Here is a 16,341-nt window from a genome sequence, read left to right as displayed (position 1 = left end):
TTAAGGGCTGGGGTGTTGTTTTTGTATAATGGCTTGAACTGTAGTTTTCCGAGAGCAAAAACAGTGGGATTATGTTGAGCTGATGTTGGTTTTACATCATGTCCTATTTATGTTTCACATTCCAGGAACTAACGTGTGTGCTGAAAACAATGGTGGCTGCCAACAGTTGTGCTTGTACCGTGGTGGAGGTCAGCGTACTTGTGCCTGTGCCCATGGCATGCTTGCAGAAAATGGTCTAAGCTGCCGAGAGTATGATGGTTACCTCCTGTATTCAGAACGCACAATTCTAAAAAGCATACACTTATCAGATGAAAGTAGTCTTAATGCTCCGGTTAAGCCCTTTGAAGACCATGATCACATGAAGAACGTCATTGCCTTGGCATTTGACTATCGAGAAAGTGACAAAGGTGGAACACGTATTTTCTACAGTGATATCCATTTTGGCAACATTCAGCAGATCAACAATGACGGCACAGGACGCAAGACGGTAGTGGAGAGTAAGTGATTTGGTTAAATACTCTGAACCAAGTGTTCTCTGGCAGGCTTAAAGCATTATTCCGATCACACAAGAGCTCCTGGCCTTCCTCTGTGCAGGGAACTGCAACGCAGCCCTATTTATGTGAATGTGACTATGCTGTATCTTGTTCCATTAACCCAGGAGCTCCACTGTGCAGGAAAAAATGAGATGGGGTTAATGATGCAGGCGCTTCATTCTCAGGATCCATGGGGGTGCCAGCAGTTGGATCCTCACCAGTCACAAAGTTGCCTTATCATAGCAATATGCCAGCATGTTATGATGTCCTGACTTTATATTCCCATGATAATGGTTCATACTTTTTACTACCAAATAAAGGGATATAACCAGTTGAAATAGGAATGACCAAAGTTTTATCATTTTGACATCAAATAATCCTGTGGCTTCATCTAAAATGTCTTTGTTGTGACAGATGTGGGTTCTGTGGAGGGGCTGGCATACCATCGAGGCTGGGACACCCTGTACTGGACCAGTTACACCACTTCCACAATCACCCGTCACACGGTTGACCAAAGCCGCTTTGGGGCTTTTGAGAGGGAGACTGTAGTGACCATGTCTGGAGATGATCATCCTCGTGCCTTTGTTCTGGATGAATGTCAAAAGTAGGTGAAGCAAGTTTAACCCTTTTTACTCAAGGTTCATCTGTGATGGTCGGTGCCGTTTGTTGGGGGTTGACACTGTGTTTTACATAAAATAATGAATGGTGCTGTGGTACTTGGTTTATGTATTCCCCATTTAGTTCACTTCTGAGTAATCAGTATGGTATATTACTAATTAAATATTTTTTCTACCTATATGTTGCAGATATCATATATTGCTTGTATGTAGATCAATCTTGCTCGTACATACAGAATAGGACTGTCGTATAGAGAAGCACTGCAAATACCCAACCTAAATCTAGTTAGGTTTCAGAGTGCCCATAGTAAGGCACATCATTACTTCCAGATGCTGTACTTGTATGTTTATGTTTTATATTTCTCTTATAGCTTTATGTTTTGGACCAACTGGAATGAGCAGCACCCCAGTATTATGAGGGCGACACTTTCAGGCAGCAATGTGATCATAATCATTGACCGTGACATCCGCACCCCTAATGGACTGGCAATTGACCACCGGGCAGAGAAACTGTACTTCTCAGATGCCACCCTGGACAAGATTGAACGTTGTGAATATGATGGAACCAAGAGACATGTAAGTGAACTTCTCGTTGCTGTAGAACATTCACTCATATCAGGTGTTACCTATGGATCACATCTTCTGTAAGAACACAGAAGGCTATAGTCACATGATTGTGGATAAAAACGGCCGTGAAAACTGGACAAATAGGTCTGTTTTTTCATGGCCGTTTTGCAGCTCACTGAGACCCTTTCAACAGGGATCCTGCAGAGCCTTCATTTTTTTGAGGGCTCCATGAAAAAGGACAAAAAATAGAACATGTACTTTTTTAAAAAATTTTTTATTGTCCTTCAAAATGGATTCTCAAAAAAGCGGACATGTGTATAGCCACATTGAATTCAATTTGTTGTAAAAATGGCCACATGATGGCCATTACACAGGGCTTTTGATGATTGTGAATATGCCTTTTATTAGACATCAAGCTTTCCTTCCAGTATAAATGATTATTCTTAAAGCTACAGACCTGTTGCCTTGTCAGCACCTCACGTCTGGATCACTGTTTTTCTGTTTCAGTGGATATTAAAGTCTGACCCAGTCCACCCCTTTGGTCTTGCTGTGTACGGTGACTACATCTTTTGGACAGATTGGGTTAGACGAGCTGTTCAGCGTGCAAATAAATATGATGGCTCAGACCTAAAACTCCTACGAGGCGACATCCCGCAGCAGCCCATGGGCATAATTGCCGTGGCGAATGACACCAACAGCTGTAAGTAGCAACTTATTTAGTCACTATGGTGTATACTATATATATGATAGTAAAGGGCTACTTAGGACCACACAGAAGCAGCAATGAGGCAGAGATTGTGGGCGGCAGCCCTTATTGTTAGAACTGGTTGTGTTTTGAAGTTATATGAGATTTACCGCACTGCAGACATTGCAAGGAAGGAAACTGATCTTCCAGATATGAGCATATGTTATGCTGACTACAACCTAATGTACACTCACCGGCCACTTTATTAGGTACACCTGTCCAACTGCTCGTTAACACTTAATTTCTAATCAGCCAATCACATGGCGGCAACTCAGTGCATTTAGGCATGTAGACATGGTCAAGACAATCTCCTGCAGTTCAAACCGAGCATCAGTATGGGGAAGAAAGGTGATTTGAGTGCCTTTGAACGTGGCATGGTTGTTGGTGCCAGAAGGGCTGGTCTGAGTATTTCAGAAACTGCTGATCTACTGGGATTTTCACGCACAACCATCTCTAGGGTTTACAGAGAATGGTCCAAAAAAGAAAAAACATCCAGTGAGCGGCAGTTCTGTGGGCGGAAATGCGTTGTTGATGCCAGAGGTCAGAGGAGAATGGCCAGACTGGTTCGAGCTGATAGAAAGGCAACAGTGACTCAAATAGCCACCCGTTACAACCAAGGTAGCCAGAAGAGCATCTCTGAATGCACAGTACGTCGAACTTTGAGGCAGATGGGCTACAGCAGCAGAAGACCACACCGGGTGCCACTCCTTTCAGCTAAGAACAGGAAACTGAGGCTACAATTTGCACAAGCTCATCGAAATTGGACAATTGAAGATTGGAAAAACGTTGCCTGGTCTGATGAGTCTCGATTTCTGCTGCGACATTCAGATGGTAGGGTCAGAATTTGGCATCAACAACATGAAAGCATGCATCCATCCTGCCTTGTATCAACGGTTCAGGCTGGTGGTGGTGGTGTCATGGTGTGGGGAATATTTTCTTGGCACTCTTTGGGCCCCTTGGTACCAATTGAGCATCGTTGCAACGCCAAAGCCTACCTGAGTATTGTTTCTGACCATGTCCATCCCTTTATGACCACAATGTACCCAACATCTGATGGCTACTTTCAGCAGGATAATGCGCCATGTCATAAAGCTGGAATCATCTCAGACTGGTTTCTTGGACATGACAATGAGTTCACTGTACTCCAATGGCCTCCACAGTCACCAGATCTCAATCCAATAGAGCATCTTTGGGATGTGGTGGAACGGGAGATTCGCATCATGGATGTGCAGCCGACAAATCTGCGGCAACTGTGTGATGCCATCATGTCAATATGGACCAAAATCTCTAAGGAATGCTTCCAGCACCTTGTTGAATCTATGCCACGAAGAATTGAGGCAGTTCTGAAGGCAAAAGGGGGTCCAACCCGTTACTAGCATGGTGTACCTAATAAAGTGGCCGGTGAGTGTATGTATATAGCTTTGGTGACATTGGGTGAGATTGCGCATGCAGTGTTTCCTTTGTGAGAAGAGAAAGTTGTTCTATGCAGCGATCACCTTGTTCATGGCGCCACCTATAGGATATAAAGGTATTGCAAATTATAACTAGCTAGCTAGAAATCTGGTTGAATGAAATATAGACAGCTAAAACTGTAATTGTATTAACTAGAGATCAGCGAACAGTGAAATATTTGAGATTTGTTTCGAGTAGAGCCTCAATATTCGACTACTCGATAGAATATTGAATCCCATTATGGTCTATTGGGTCCGTGCGCTTTAACTGCACAGCGCTGGCAGTTGCGCTGATAAAAAGTCAGCTCCTTCGTAACATCAAGCTGCCAGCTCTCCTGACTAGCAAGGACGAGCCTGCTGCAGAACTAGCGTTGATTTGCCGCAGGCTCGTCCTTGCTAGTCAGGAGAGCTGGCAGCTTGCTGTTATGAGGGAGCTTACTTTTTCTCATAGGAATGAATTGACCAGCGTTGATTGGCCAGTGTACAGCATTGGGCCAATCAACGCTGGTCCTGCCGGAGGCTCGTCTGTGAGGAGGCGGAGTCTAAAATCGGACCACAATGGAGACTGCTGTGGTCCGATCTTAGACTCCGCCTCCTCACAGACAAGCCTCCGGCAGGACCAGCGTTGATTTGCCGAATGCTATATACTGGCCAATCAACGCTGGTCAATTCATTCCTATGAGAAAAAGTAAGCTCCCTTGTAACAGCAAGCTGCCATCTCTCTGCCGACTAGCAAGAACGAGCCTGCTGCAGAACCAGCGTTGATTTGGCGAATGCTATACACTGTATAGCATTCGGCCAATCAACGCTTGCTCTGAATCGAATATTTACTGCGAATAGCAGCAGTAGTATTTGATCGAGTACGAATATTTCGAATACCGTAGTATTCGATCGAATACCTACTCGATCGAATACTACTCACTCAACTCTAGTATTAACCAATGACAAAAATGAATTATGTGACAGTGGTGGTTGTAGACAACCAAAATAAGGAACAAGAACAGATGTGCGCTACTTCTGTCTGTTTCCGTTCTGTTGTTTGCCTGGCTTTATCATTGTTACTGGCATATTTTCACTTTTCTATCCATGATAGATTTCAATTTTTATTCCCCTGGAATTTTTCTTACCTTCCTAGTGGATTGTGTATGATCCTATTGATGTGCATAGAGAGTAAGATTTGTGTGTACATGCTCTACCCTAGAAAAGGATACAAAAGTCCGCCATAGTCTTAATACTTATCATGTTGGTTTCTTTTGTAGGCGAGTTGTCCCCATGCAGCAACAACAGTATGTGCCAAGACCTTTGCCTTCTTAGTGCAGATGGCAGGGTGAACTGCACCTGCCGAGGGGATCGGATCCTACAGGATGACTTCACATGTAAAGGTATTGTATTTTATTTATAGGGGACTCACGGCATTATACAAATTGTGAAGGAGACCTGACTTCTTTATATGAAAGGCCTAAGATCTTCAGTGGAGAATGGATTTTAATACAGGCGTATGGTCTCTGTGCTGGTTGAAGGTCTTCAGTGAAGAATGGATTTTAATACAGGCATATGTTTTTTGTGCTGTTTGAAGATCCTATAGACTGTCATCAACTCTGATACAATATTGAGTGTTACATAGTTACATCACTGGTCGTCTTCTCTTCAACAGCCCCGAACTCCACCTGCAATCCCCATGATGAGTTTGAGTGTGGCAATGGCGACTGCATAAACTACAGCTTGACCTGTGACACTGTGGCGCACTGTAAAGACAAGGCGGATGAGAAGCACTCATACTGTGGTGAGTGAGCACTCTTGTGTCTTTGCATTAGATGGGAGATAATTTGGGAAGTTTCACCACCTTCTTATTTCATTCTCATCAATTGACAAGCTGCTGAAGAGATCTCCAGTGGTGTCAGACATTAGATGTGAAGTGACGAGGGCACATTCGTGTGTAGAAAGTCACATCCTTTGCACCTAGCAAAAATCTGTTTGCACCATCTAAGAAGATTTTGCAAGAGCTTCATTTATGCAAAACCATGATCACAATCTGTGGCACAACTTGCCCTGTGTCGGTTCATCAGATTGGAAGTTACAATATTATGATGCCAATCTCATCTGCACTATACTGACAAGTTCTGCACTACTAATTCTATAGTAACATATAGCAATGAGTTATTTATATATCTGTAAATGTTCCCTTTAAAAGGGTATTCCAATCCTAAATTTGCAATCCATTAATGATTGGCGGGGGGTCTGACATTTGGAAGCCCCACGGTCCAGAGAATGAAGGGGCTGCTGTGATGATTCAGTGTTGAGGCCACTTTGCAGGTTATTTTCCCTGCACAGAGTCGCTCTCGTCACGCTCTGTGGTTGCTTCCATTCCCTGCACAGTCAGGTGGCCAGGAGTGCTGCTGTGCAGGGGAAAATGGGACGTCAAATCTCTTCCCCTTTATTCTTAGAATAGGTGTGGGTTAAGAGCTCAGACCCCTGTGGATCTCAATATGATTACATATTCTAGCCATATGCCGTCACTTTATAAGATCGGAATAACCCTTTAATGGCTTCCTGTGTTTCAGCCTTAAATCACGAACAATACAAATAGCTCAGCTTGAAATCCAAAGTGTACAGTATATAGAACACAATGTTCAGGGTTTTTGCTGGCCTTTTTTCCCCTCTGTCCCACTGTGAAATCTAATAATTCCCATATGTGTTTCTGTTTACCATTAGTCAGCTGCCAATAAAAAATGTACTGCATGTTATATGACTAAGCCGAAGGTTATGAAATCCACCGTGTATTGTTTACTGCCTGTTATCCACAGCTAATCGCCGCTGTAAGAAGGGTTTCCGCCACTGTCAGAATGGACGTTGCATCTCTACCGCCAACTGGTGCAATGGTCTGGATGATTGCGGTGACAACACAGATGAGGCCTCTTGCAACAGTGAGTATATCCAGCTGTTAACCCTTATTGTGCTATTTTAGTCTGATCCCGTTCACGTGTGCTATCGCTACCATCAGCCCATTTAGTAGCAGCAGATGTTTAGTTTTACTTGCTGTAATCTTTGGTAAAACGTCCTAAAGCAAGTTTTTTCATACATATTCATGAAACTATGAAAAGTGTATAGAATAGAACAAATACAATACTGTGCAAAGGTTTTAGGCAGGTGTGGGGGAAAGCCAGAATGCTTTCAGGAATAGAAATGTTAAGAGATTATTTTTGTCTTGTCACAAAATTATGTGAACAACCAAAATGTGAATCGCATCAATATTTAATATGACCACCCTGTGGAGGAGTCCTGGAGGGGACACTAAATTCAATATCATCCAGTGTGTCTGGGTTTACATGAAGAGTTTGAGAGGTCCAACAGCATCAAAATCTGTGCTTGGTTCTCCAATATGTGTGGATCAATCTTTCCGCTCAATTCCTTCAAAAACAATCTGCAAGTGTATGTAGAAGAATTGGTGCTGTTTTGAAGGCAAAAAGGGGTCACACCAAATCTTCATTCACTTTGCATTTTGCTACTTAACAGTTTTGTTCCTGAAGGCATTCTTAGGGGGCATTCACACGGAGTAACGCGGCGCTGATTCTGGCACGATAACTTGCATAAGAATCAGCGCTGCAAAATCGAATCCCATTGACTTCAGTTTGTTCCATTTAACTCACGTAACACATTGAAATCAATGGGTTAAAAAGCATCCCATTGATTTCAATGTGTTACACGTGTTAAACCGAACCCATTGAAGTCAATGGGATTCTGTTTTGCAGCGCTGATTCTTATGCAAGTTATCGTGCCAGAATCAGCGCCGCATGACTCTGTGTGAATGCCTCCTTATTTTGCAGCATTTTTTCCATACCTGAAACTTTTGCACATTAATGTACATCAGACACTAGAACACGGCTGCTATTTTTCCTTCAATATAGTAGTAAATTCTGCCTCATATTGTATTCCATTTTGAAAGATTTCTCTGACCCATTTTTTTCTTACAGAAACCTCTTGTGCCCCAGAAGAGTTCCGCTGTCGAGATGGAAGTTGTGTTAGTAACTCAAGTCGCTGTAACCAACTTATTGACTGTGATGACGCCTCTGATGAGATGAACTGCAGTAAGCAATATTCTCATATTATCCCTCAAAAGCTATGGGTGCAAGGGCACTGCAGTCTGCTGGGACAATTGTAATTTCATAACCAGAATTGTTCAGCTGAGATCCTTTATAAAACACTCTGCTTTTCTTAGGCCTGGTTCACACCTGCGTTTGGGATTCGGGGAGTCCGCATCTGGACCTCCTGAACGGCAACCTGTACATATTAAAAAGCGGTTAGCTAAGAAACCACTCAGACCCCATGGGGGGTCCATGTGGTCTATGTGGTCCACTCAGACTATAATGGGGGTCCATATGGTTTTCTCTCGGTCTCTGCATGAATCATGCAGCACTTTTCTCTCTGCATGATTCCTGCAGAAACCACACGGACCCCATATACTATAATGGGGGTCCGTGTGGTTTTCTCTCGGTCTCTGCATGAATCATGCAGCACTTTTCTCTCTGCATGATTCCTGCAGAAACCACACAGACCCCATTAAGTCTATGAGGTCCATGTGGTTTTTAAATAATCACTTTTTAATGCATATAGGTTTCTGTTCGGGGGGCCTTGCCCGACTTAGAGCCGTAGAGAGGCCAGCGAGCCGATTATAGATATATAGGCTTTCTATGAGCCCATGCTATGCCCCACTCCACTGGGAAGAGTCAGAAATGATGGGACAACAGCGCTCAGCTGAAAAATTCCTTTCTTTCATTGGCTGTCTCAACATCTGAGCGCTCACTGACGAAAACTTCTGATATATCAATATGACATGATAGCTTCTCTTATAATCTTTTGTGTACATAGCTCTTTAGTCATTTTCACTTGTACGCAACAGGAAAACATACAGATGTGTATTCATCTTCTAGCCCATAACTCGTGTTTCTCGTATAGCCTATTAACTGTTTGTGCATTCAAGTCTTCTCCCTAAACTTTTGGTGACTTGTCAGTCCATGTGTCCATATTATCCTAAATACTTTTGTTTTCTTGGCCCTAGACATCACTGACTGCAGCAGTTTCTTTAAATTGGGTGTCAAAGGAGGAACATTCCAAAAGTGCGAGAAGACATCTCTCTGCTATATTCCCAGCTGGGTCTGCGATGGGTCAAATGACTGTGGTGACTTCACCGATGAGATGAACTGTCCAGGTAAATAACTTAATAAATACAAATATTTCATTTTTAGTAAAATATGTGTAGACTATATTAACTATACTAAGATTTTCATTCTTCATTGGATACCAAACGGATCTCATTCTAGTCAATGGGTTTGTCCAGCTCCTTGTGTATTCTTTGTTTTAGCTGTACATTGCTCCGTACTTTGACAAATCAGAACAACAGATAATGCAATGCTAGTGAGAGCCTAGCATTATGTGCACCCTAAAGAATCCACCGGTAGTGTGTATGGCTTTGTCAGTAGTTTTCTACTTAATTCGGAAAGATAATTGATCTAGTTAAACCTTTTCTCTAGGTCAGAGCAAGCCAAAGTGTCCAGTGAATTATTTTGCCTGTCCAAGCGGACGCTGCATTCCTATGAGCTGGACTTGTGATAAGGAGAACGACTGCGAGAATGGAGAGGATGAAATGCATTGTGGTAAGGAATTGTAGAGGACTAGTGGCTGCAAGTAGACATCTTCTCAGAATAAGTATACACAACTAAATATAGGGCAAAGATTGGCAAAGCAATGTAAATAGAACACTATGCTAAAAAAGCGCACTGCCACAGAAAATGTTTAGCAAAAAATATATAAAGCTTTATTTAAATACATTTTAAGACATATATAAGACAGAAATAACGAATGGAGTGATACAACCAAACAGAACAATGAAGGCCCAAGATGGAATACTAATGGTTAATGATGAATAAATGACACTTACATTACATATATATAAGGATATGTAAAACATCCATAGTTTCTAAAGTGCATATATAACATACATAGTTTTTTAAAGTGCAAATATTCTGTGAAATAACATGATGCCAAGTAATAAATTACCTATGGGTGGACCTTCATCTTTTTTTCCCCCTGACGAAGCCACGGTAGTGGCGAAACGCGCGTCGGGGCGCGTTCACTACATGAAGGTCCACCCATAGGTAATTTATTACTTGGCATCATGTTATTTCACAGTAGTAACCAGCAGCACTACCAAATTCTCATAGAGGCAGTAACAATCTATAGACACACAGCATGGGGTTTTTTTACATTAAAGGATACCTATGTTTTCATCGAGAGTTGAAATATCTTCAGGGTCTAGCTTGGCTGGTTTTGTATCTGGCTGTATAAACCTTCATACTTGATGTCCTATCAGTTTTTCTGCTGTCAGTAGCCCCATTATTGCTGCAGCACATTTTACTCTTTGTGGCAGGGAAATGTGTATAATATAGAGAGGGTTTTGACCCCATCCTTTATTACTACTATTGGTTTCTGTACATGTAAGGCTCCATTCACATGGAGTAACGCCAGGCGTTTTTTGTGCTTATTTTGTGCTTATTTTTACAGCTGTAGAAAGACGTTTCCATTGAGTTCTATATTAAAATACGGACGCAAAAAAACGGACGTATTTTTCTATAGAACTCAATGGAAACGTCTTTTTACAGCCGTAAAAATAAGCACAAAATAAGCACAAAAAACGCCTGGCGTTACTCCGTGTGAATGGAGCCTAATTCTGTAAGAACTGTGAAATAACAAATAAATAGCTGAGGAAAAGCTCCTGAGAGCATACCATTCTGTATTATAAGAAAACAAGGGACAATGGACTTCAGATCCAGGTTATGATGGAGCAATAAAAGGCCCCTGACACAGAAAAAGATAAATCTGTTCATAACCATGAAAACTGCTTATTACCTAAAACTAGCATCTAGAGATGAGCGAGTACTATTCGAAACTCCCATCTCGAATGGCACGCACCCATAGGAATGAATGGACGCAGCCGGCGCGCAGGGGGGTTAAGCGGCCGGCCGCCAGCAAAGTCTGCGTGCCGGCTGCTTCCATTCATTCCTATGGGTGCGTGCTATTCAACACGGGAGTTTCTAATAGTACTCGCTCATCTCTACTAGCATCCCATTAGCAATAACACAAGCAGCTGGCCAGAAGTATATAGACTTTCCTTACAGTCGCTGTGACTGATCATGTGTAAGGCCTGTAGTGGCTGTAAAGAGAGACCTGCCTCTCTGCAATCGATTTCTAAAGACAGACCTTTCCTAATAACAGGAAGTAAACTGCAAATTAGAAAGGAGGGAGACACCTAGTGGCAGGAAGTTTAAAGATTTTTTTCCTAGACTCATCCTCCATGACAACACGCATTATTACCAGGTGGCGCGGTCATGGAGGATTCCTAGAAACTGAATGATCAGTAAGAACTATTTCTATTTTTCAGACAGAAAACAGTAACATTTTTAAATAAAGTGTATTACATTTTTGACACGAAATTGACTGAAAGTTCCAAACTATCTTAGACAGTTATGGTATAAATATTAAATGGAGGCCCCCCGATAGGATCTGCAAAGTGCGGCACTACATTCATATGGAAAATGAAAGGGATTTTTCCCATGTACATGACCATATTTGAACTTGTAGACAATTGAACGATAACAATTTTTTCAAATATTATTAATTATTAAAACTTTTAAAAGTTGTTAAACTTTTTTGCAATTATAAATAATTAACTATAATTGTCTCCAATTTCGATTATAGTCAAGGGAAAACCCCTTAAATGGAAAGTTGATGGTGCATGTCCCACATTTAAGGGAATTAGCTGAGCAGGCTTGCTCGGTTGTTTCCATAACTCCCATAGAAACCTTCTCTCCAGGCTATTTGTGGGTGAGGGGTCCCATGTTCTGGGGATTTGTTGCCTGATTATTTATTTTTGTTAAAAAATGAGATTCATCAATATCGATTGATGACAAGTTTCCTGATAGAGATTGTGTTTTCTTTTTGCCAGACAAGTTTTGCACCTCAATGCAGTTCGAGTGCAATAACCACCGTTGTATCTCCAAGCACTGGGTGTGTGATGGATCTGATGACTGTGGGGACAAATCTGATGAGGACGTCCGCTGCCGTAAGTTAATACCCCAAATTTTTTGCTTTGTTCCTCACCAGAGTCAAATGTCATTAATCCCTTGTTATTTTTGCTGCAGAATCTGCTACGTGTAGCCCAGAAGCCTTCCAATGCCCCAGTACCCATGTGTGTGTCCCCCGCCGCTGGCTGTGTGATGGAGATAAAGACTGCCAAGATGGGGCAGATGAAAGCGTCCATGCTGGCTGCGGTGAGCACATTTCTGCTACATTTTGGAAACTCTTACCGTGCAACCTTTCCTAAAAATAATGGAGGGAATAAACTAAAGCTGAACCACCAGAATTCAGTCCAAAACTGCATCAGAATTCAATTTCTGATGTATAAAGTAAAGGTTTTCCTCTATTACAGAAATGCAACACATTTGTCAGTTTGTAAAATTCATCCCAAAAGTGGTGTGGTTAAAAACTGTCTAAGAATGCGCCACGTTGACTAAGGGTCCATTGAAACGGAGGAAAATGGTGAGGAATTTGGAGTGGAATTTCAGCGCTAAAAAAAAAAAGCCTACTATTGACTTCAATGGGTTCCTTTTCCTGCTAGAAGGAACCCATTGAAGTCAATGGGAGGTTTTTTTTCATCCCTGAAATTCCACACCAAATTCCTCCATGTGAATGGACCCTAGGTCACCATAGAGGACTGGGAGTAGCTGGCTATATATGGAACTACCTAAACTTTTTCTGTTTGATTGAGATGTATCATACCAATCAGGAATGAATATGAAAACGTACGTTGTTGTTATCTCTCTTCCTTACTCTGCTACTATTTAACCCCACATTGTTTTAATAAAAGTGCGTCAGCATATATTCCTTAGCTGAGAGAGGAACTAATACCAACATATACAGTGGTGTAACTTCTTTACCACCTGGCACTCAGCCTAAGTAATTAGGACGACGACCATTACCTGGGAATGTTGGTCAATTAGTCATAAACATGGCTCTGACCTTATCATTTTTGGTGACAGCACCTCTGCTCATAAACTAGAAACTGTTTTTATTGCAGCAATTTGGAAGACAAACTAGTTGACAATGTTTTCTTTTTTTATGTTTATTCCAGTTTTCAACAATACCTGTGACGCCAAAGAGTTCAAGTGTCAGAACCAGCAGTGTATTCCCAAGCAGTTTGTGTGTGACCATGACGCCGACTGCAGCGATGGATCGGATGAGTCTCCTGAGTGTGGTGAGTGAATCCAGAAGTTTAGTTAAACAAATCCATTCTATGCTCCAGACTGTTCCATCTACACGCCAGGATGTCTGGGCTTGAGGTTAAGTAGGTTGGAGTTGTGATACAAATATTGTCCTTTTTGTAGGCAGATTTTTATCTTGTTATGACACTCCTCTGCTTCAACTTTCATGTACTGTTGTAAAGACCAAGTGTCTCTTTTATCTTCACGGTTGACCCCGTGTAACACATCTTTTTGTAACCTGAATTAGAGTACCCCACCTGTGGTCCTCATGAGTTCCGCTGTGCTAATGGCCGCTGCCTGCTGAACAAACAATGGGAATGTGATGGAGAGTTTGACTGCCATGATAAGTCTGATGAGGCACCTAAAAATCCACGTTGTACCAGCACTGGTAAGCCCGAGAGATGTTTGTAGAGATATGGACTTTAAAATAGTTTTTTTAAATTCAGTCTAAGGCTGTAGTTTAATATTTTATAAATGTACACACAATTTATTACTTTCATTGTATTTACAATTTATACCATAGCTGCGTTATACAACTAAAAGATAGAGTTGCTTGTTTTAAAGCTGGAAGGTAAAGAAAATTCTCTAATTTGAATGTGGTTTTTTTTTGTCTTTTTTTTACTTATGCAGAAGGCAAATGCAATGACACATTCTACCTCTGTAAAAATGGCAAGTGTATCCCCGAACACCTCATGTGTGATAACAACAATGACTGTGGCGACGGCTCAGATGAGCTCAACTGTTTTATCAATGAGTGTCTGAACAAGGCTCTGAGCGGCTGCAGTCAGGAGTGTGAGGACCTGAAGATTGGTTACAAGGTACACATCAAATTCTGGCAAGAGGGGACAAAAGTGTTATTTTTTTTATTTATTTAGGTAATTACATGTACATCTATTATAAATACAGTAACCCATGAAGGTACAATGGCCTCAGGATACAGTATTTTCAGTATAAAGCCTCAATTTCACACAATTGCAGAGAAAAGTATGGACCCATTCATTTCTATGGGCCCATATACATGGACGTATTTTTCATGGCCATGTATCCATGCCATATACAGAGACCGCAGATTATGAAGCGTGACCTATTATTGGCTGCATTTGCAGAACAGACAAGTGTAGGGGATCATACAAGTGTTTTTGCAGATCCATGATTGTAGGTGACATACTGACATGATTTTTTTCAGATTGTGGATTAGTATTTGTGGACAGTAAATACCGATTCTGTCGTGTGCAGGTAGCCTAAATGTCTGTACCTTGAGACTAGGCTCAACATACAAGGCTTCGCTTGAAGGTTTAACAAATGGTGTGGTCATTTCATTACTAAATCTCCTCTAGTGAAATGAATGCCCTGACTGGCTGAGTAATAGCGCCCCTCTACAGTATAGTGCGGTACTACATGTTCTGGACTTTCTCTTTACTTATGTCAAGATGAGCTGCTCCTTTGGACACCAGATGAGACCAGCCATGAGTTACTTTTCCATGACACTGTGTATAGTTTTCAGGCCCCTAAAAAGCTCCTGTCACCATAATAGAAAGTGTTTTACGGCTTCCAACCACTCTTTCTGACTTTTATGTTAAAGGGTCTTCTATATCTGTATTAATTTTTTTCTTCTAATCTTTATTCTTCCATGTTTTTGGGGACATTTTACGAGCTTCAGAACCAATTCCAAGCATGGTCTTACAATTGTCGTCTCAGAACCTATTAATATTGTAATTTAAGAATCATTGTATTTACACACATACTTAGTTTATGAGAATATCCAAACTGTGGTCCATGGGCTAAATTTGTTCCTTGATATGGTTGCAGGTGTCATGTCAAATAGCGAATGAACCTGCAGGATATTAAAAGGAGAAAAAGTACTTGGAAACCAATACTTGTATTCCATGTAGGCAAGTTTAATAGGAGCAGAAACATGGCTTTGTGGTCTTAAACCAATGAAGCAATGCAGATGTAGTTGTCTTTTTATGGATATACAAGTGCATTTGTGACTAGACCTGATTGGCTACAGACAGCTGAGATGTGATTGAAGACTGAAAATGTCATTCAGAGATAAGGGAAGGGTCTGGGTGGTGATTTCACTGGAGTGTTGGTTCATTTGCTGCTGTCTGTAGGCAAATCAGGTCGCCATATCCTAGTAATATACCACATGTATCATCGCTTTCTAAGATGGAAATACCATTTAGGGCCCTTTCAGGCAGTTGAGTGCTGTCTGATTATGACAACTGTAGTGCGGTCCAGATCTGATGGGCTTCACAAGGATCTATTAAAATCAATGAGCCCATATGTACTTTAGTTTTTTTCATGCAAACCCTCTTTTATTTCCCCCCCAAGAATTATAAAGGGAAATTGTGAGATTTCCTAAGCTGTTCACTGATGCTTTTTGGCCCTGAATTAGGTTTTTCACTATCGTGAAAGGACCCTTATCTAAAGAGTATATACATTACACCTGACTTATACTGATGTATTCTGTTAGTAATTTATATAAACCTACATTGTCTCACAGTGCAGATGCCGTCCTGGTTTTCGGCTGAAGGATGATGGCAAAACTTGTGTTGACATCGATGAGTGCACCACCACTTACCCTTGCAGCCAAAGATGTATCAACACCCTCGGAAGCTTCCGCTGTCTGTGTATCGAGGGCTACGAAATGCGATCACATGACAGTACAAGCTGCAAGGTGGCCAGTTCTGTTGACTGTGAGTAATCTAACTTCCTAAATGAAAAATGTGAGAGATTTTATGTTTGTCACATGGTCACAATTTTCTCTTGTAGCATATAATATAACATTTGGTTATGTGTCTGTAGTTACATTTAGGCTTTGACTTTCTTTTTTTAATAGTGGAAGAGCCATTCTTAATTTTTGCTAACCGGTACTACTTGCGGAAACTGAGTCTGGGGGGCACCAATTACACCCTACTGAAGCAGGTAAGACAATGTACATAGTGTACCATACGTATTTGTCATGGGGCAGTCCTCTTTCAATTAGAGTACGTGTCTGTAAGCACTACTGTCCCCCACTGGTCTCTGCTTCCATCTTGACACACAGCAGTGACTAAGATCACCATTGTTGCCGGTGATTGGGCAAATCTTGTTTGTCAAAAAAGATAAGGC

The 16,341-nt window shown here is 41.5% G+C and overlaps 1 protein-coding gene across 4 annotated transcripts in view; it reads left to right on the top strand.

Annotated features, from left to right (window-relative positions):
• LRP1 (LDL receptor related protein 1) overlaps positions 1–16,341 on the top strand; it is a 222,721-nt gene that overhangs the window by 169,390 nt on the left and 36,990 nt on the right. For all 4 annotated transcript variants that reach the window (XM_075265731.1, XM_075265730.1, XM_075265729.1 and 1 more), the window contains 17 exons: positions 126–497; positions 948–1,137; positions 1,522–1,726; positions 2,225–2,417; positions 5,173–5,295; positions 5,568–5,696; positions 6,718–6,837; positions 7,885–7,998; positions 8,970–9,119; positions 9,442–9,564; positions 11,913–12,029; positions 12,109–12,237; positions 13,098–13,220; positions 13,475–13,615; positions 13,858–14,045; positions 15,734–15,926; positions 16,070–16,155. In XM_075265731.1, coding sequence (XP_075121832.1) covers positions 126–497; positions 948–1,137; positions 1,522–1,726; positions 2,225–2,417; positions 5,173–5,295; positions 5,568–5,696; positions 6,718–6,837; positions 7,885–7,998; positions 8,970–9,119; positions 9,442–9,564; positions 11,913–12,029; positions 12,109–12,237; positions 13,098–13,220; positions 13,475–13,615; positions 13,858–14,045; positions 15,734–15,926; positions 16,070–16,155 — 2,696 coding nt within the window. The remainder of the gene's footprint in view (positions 1–125; positions 498–947; positions 1,138–1,521; positions 1,727–2,224; positions 2,418–5,172; positions 5,296–5,567; positions 5,697–6,717; positions 6,838–7,884; positions 7,999–8,969; positions 9,120–9,441; positions 9,565–11,912; positions 12,030–12,108; positions 12,238–13,097; positions 13,221–13,474; positions 13,616–13,857; positions 14,046–15,733; positions 15,927–16,069; positions 16,156–16,341) is intronic.

Source organism: Leptodactylus fuscus, chromosome 2 (assembly GCF_031893055.1).
Source record: "Leptodactylus fuscus isolate aLepFus1 chromosome 2, aLepFus1.hap2, whole genome shotgun sequence".
NCBI classification, from domain to species: domain Eukaryota; kingdom Metazoa; phylum Chordata; class Amphibia; order Anura; family Leptodactylidae; genus Leptodactylus; species Leptodactylus fuscus.
The sequence above is the reverse complement of the archived record's forward strand: the minus strand, read 5'-3'. Positions and strand labels throughout refer to the sequence as shown.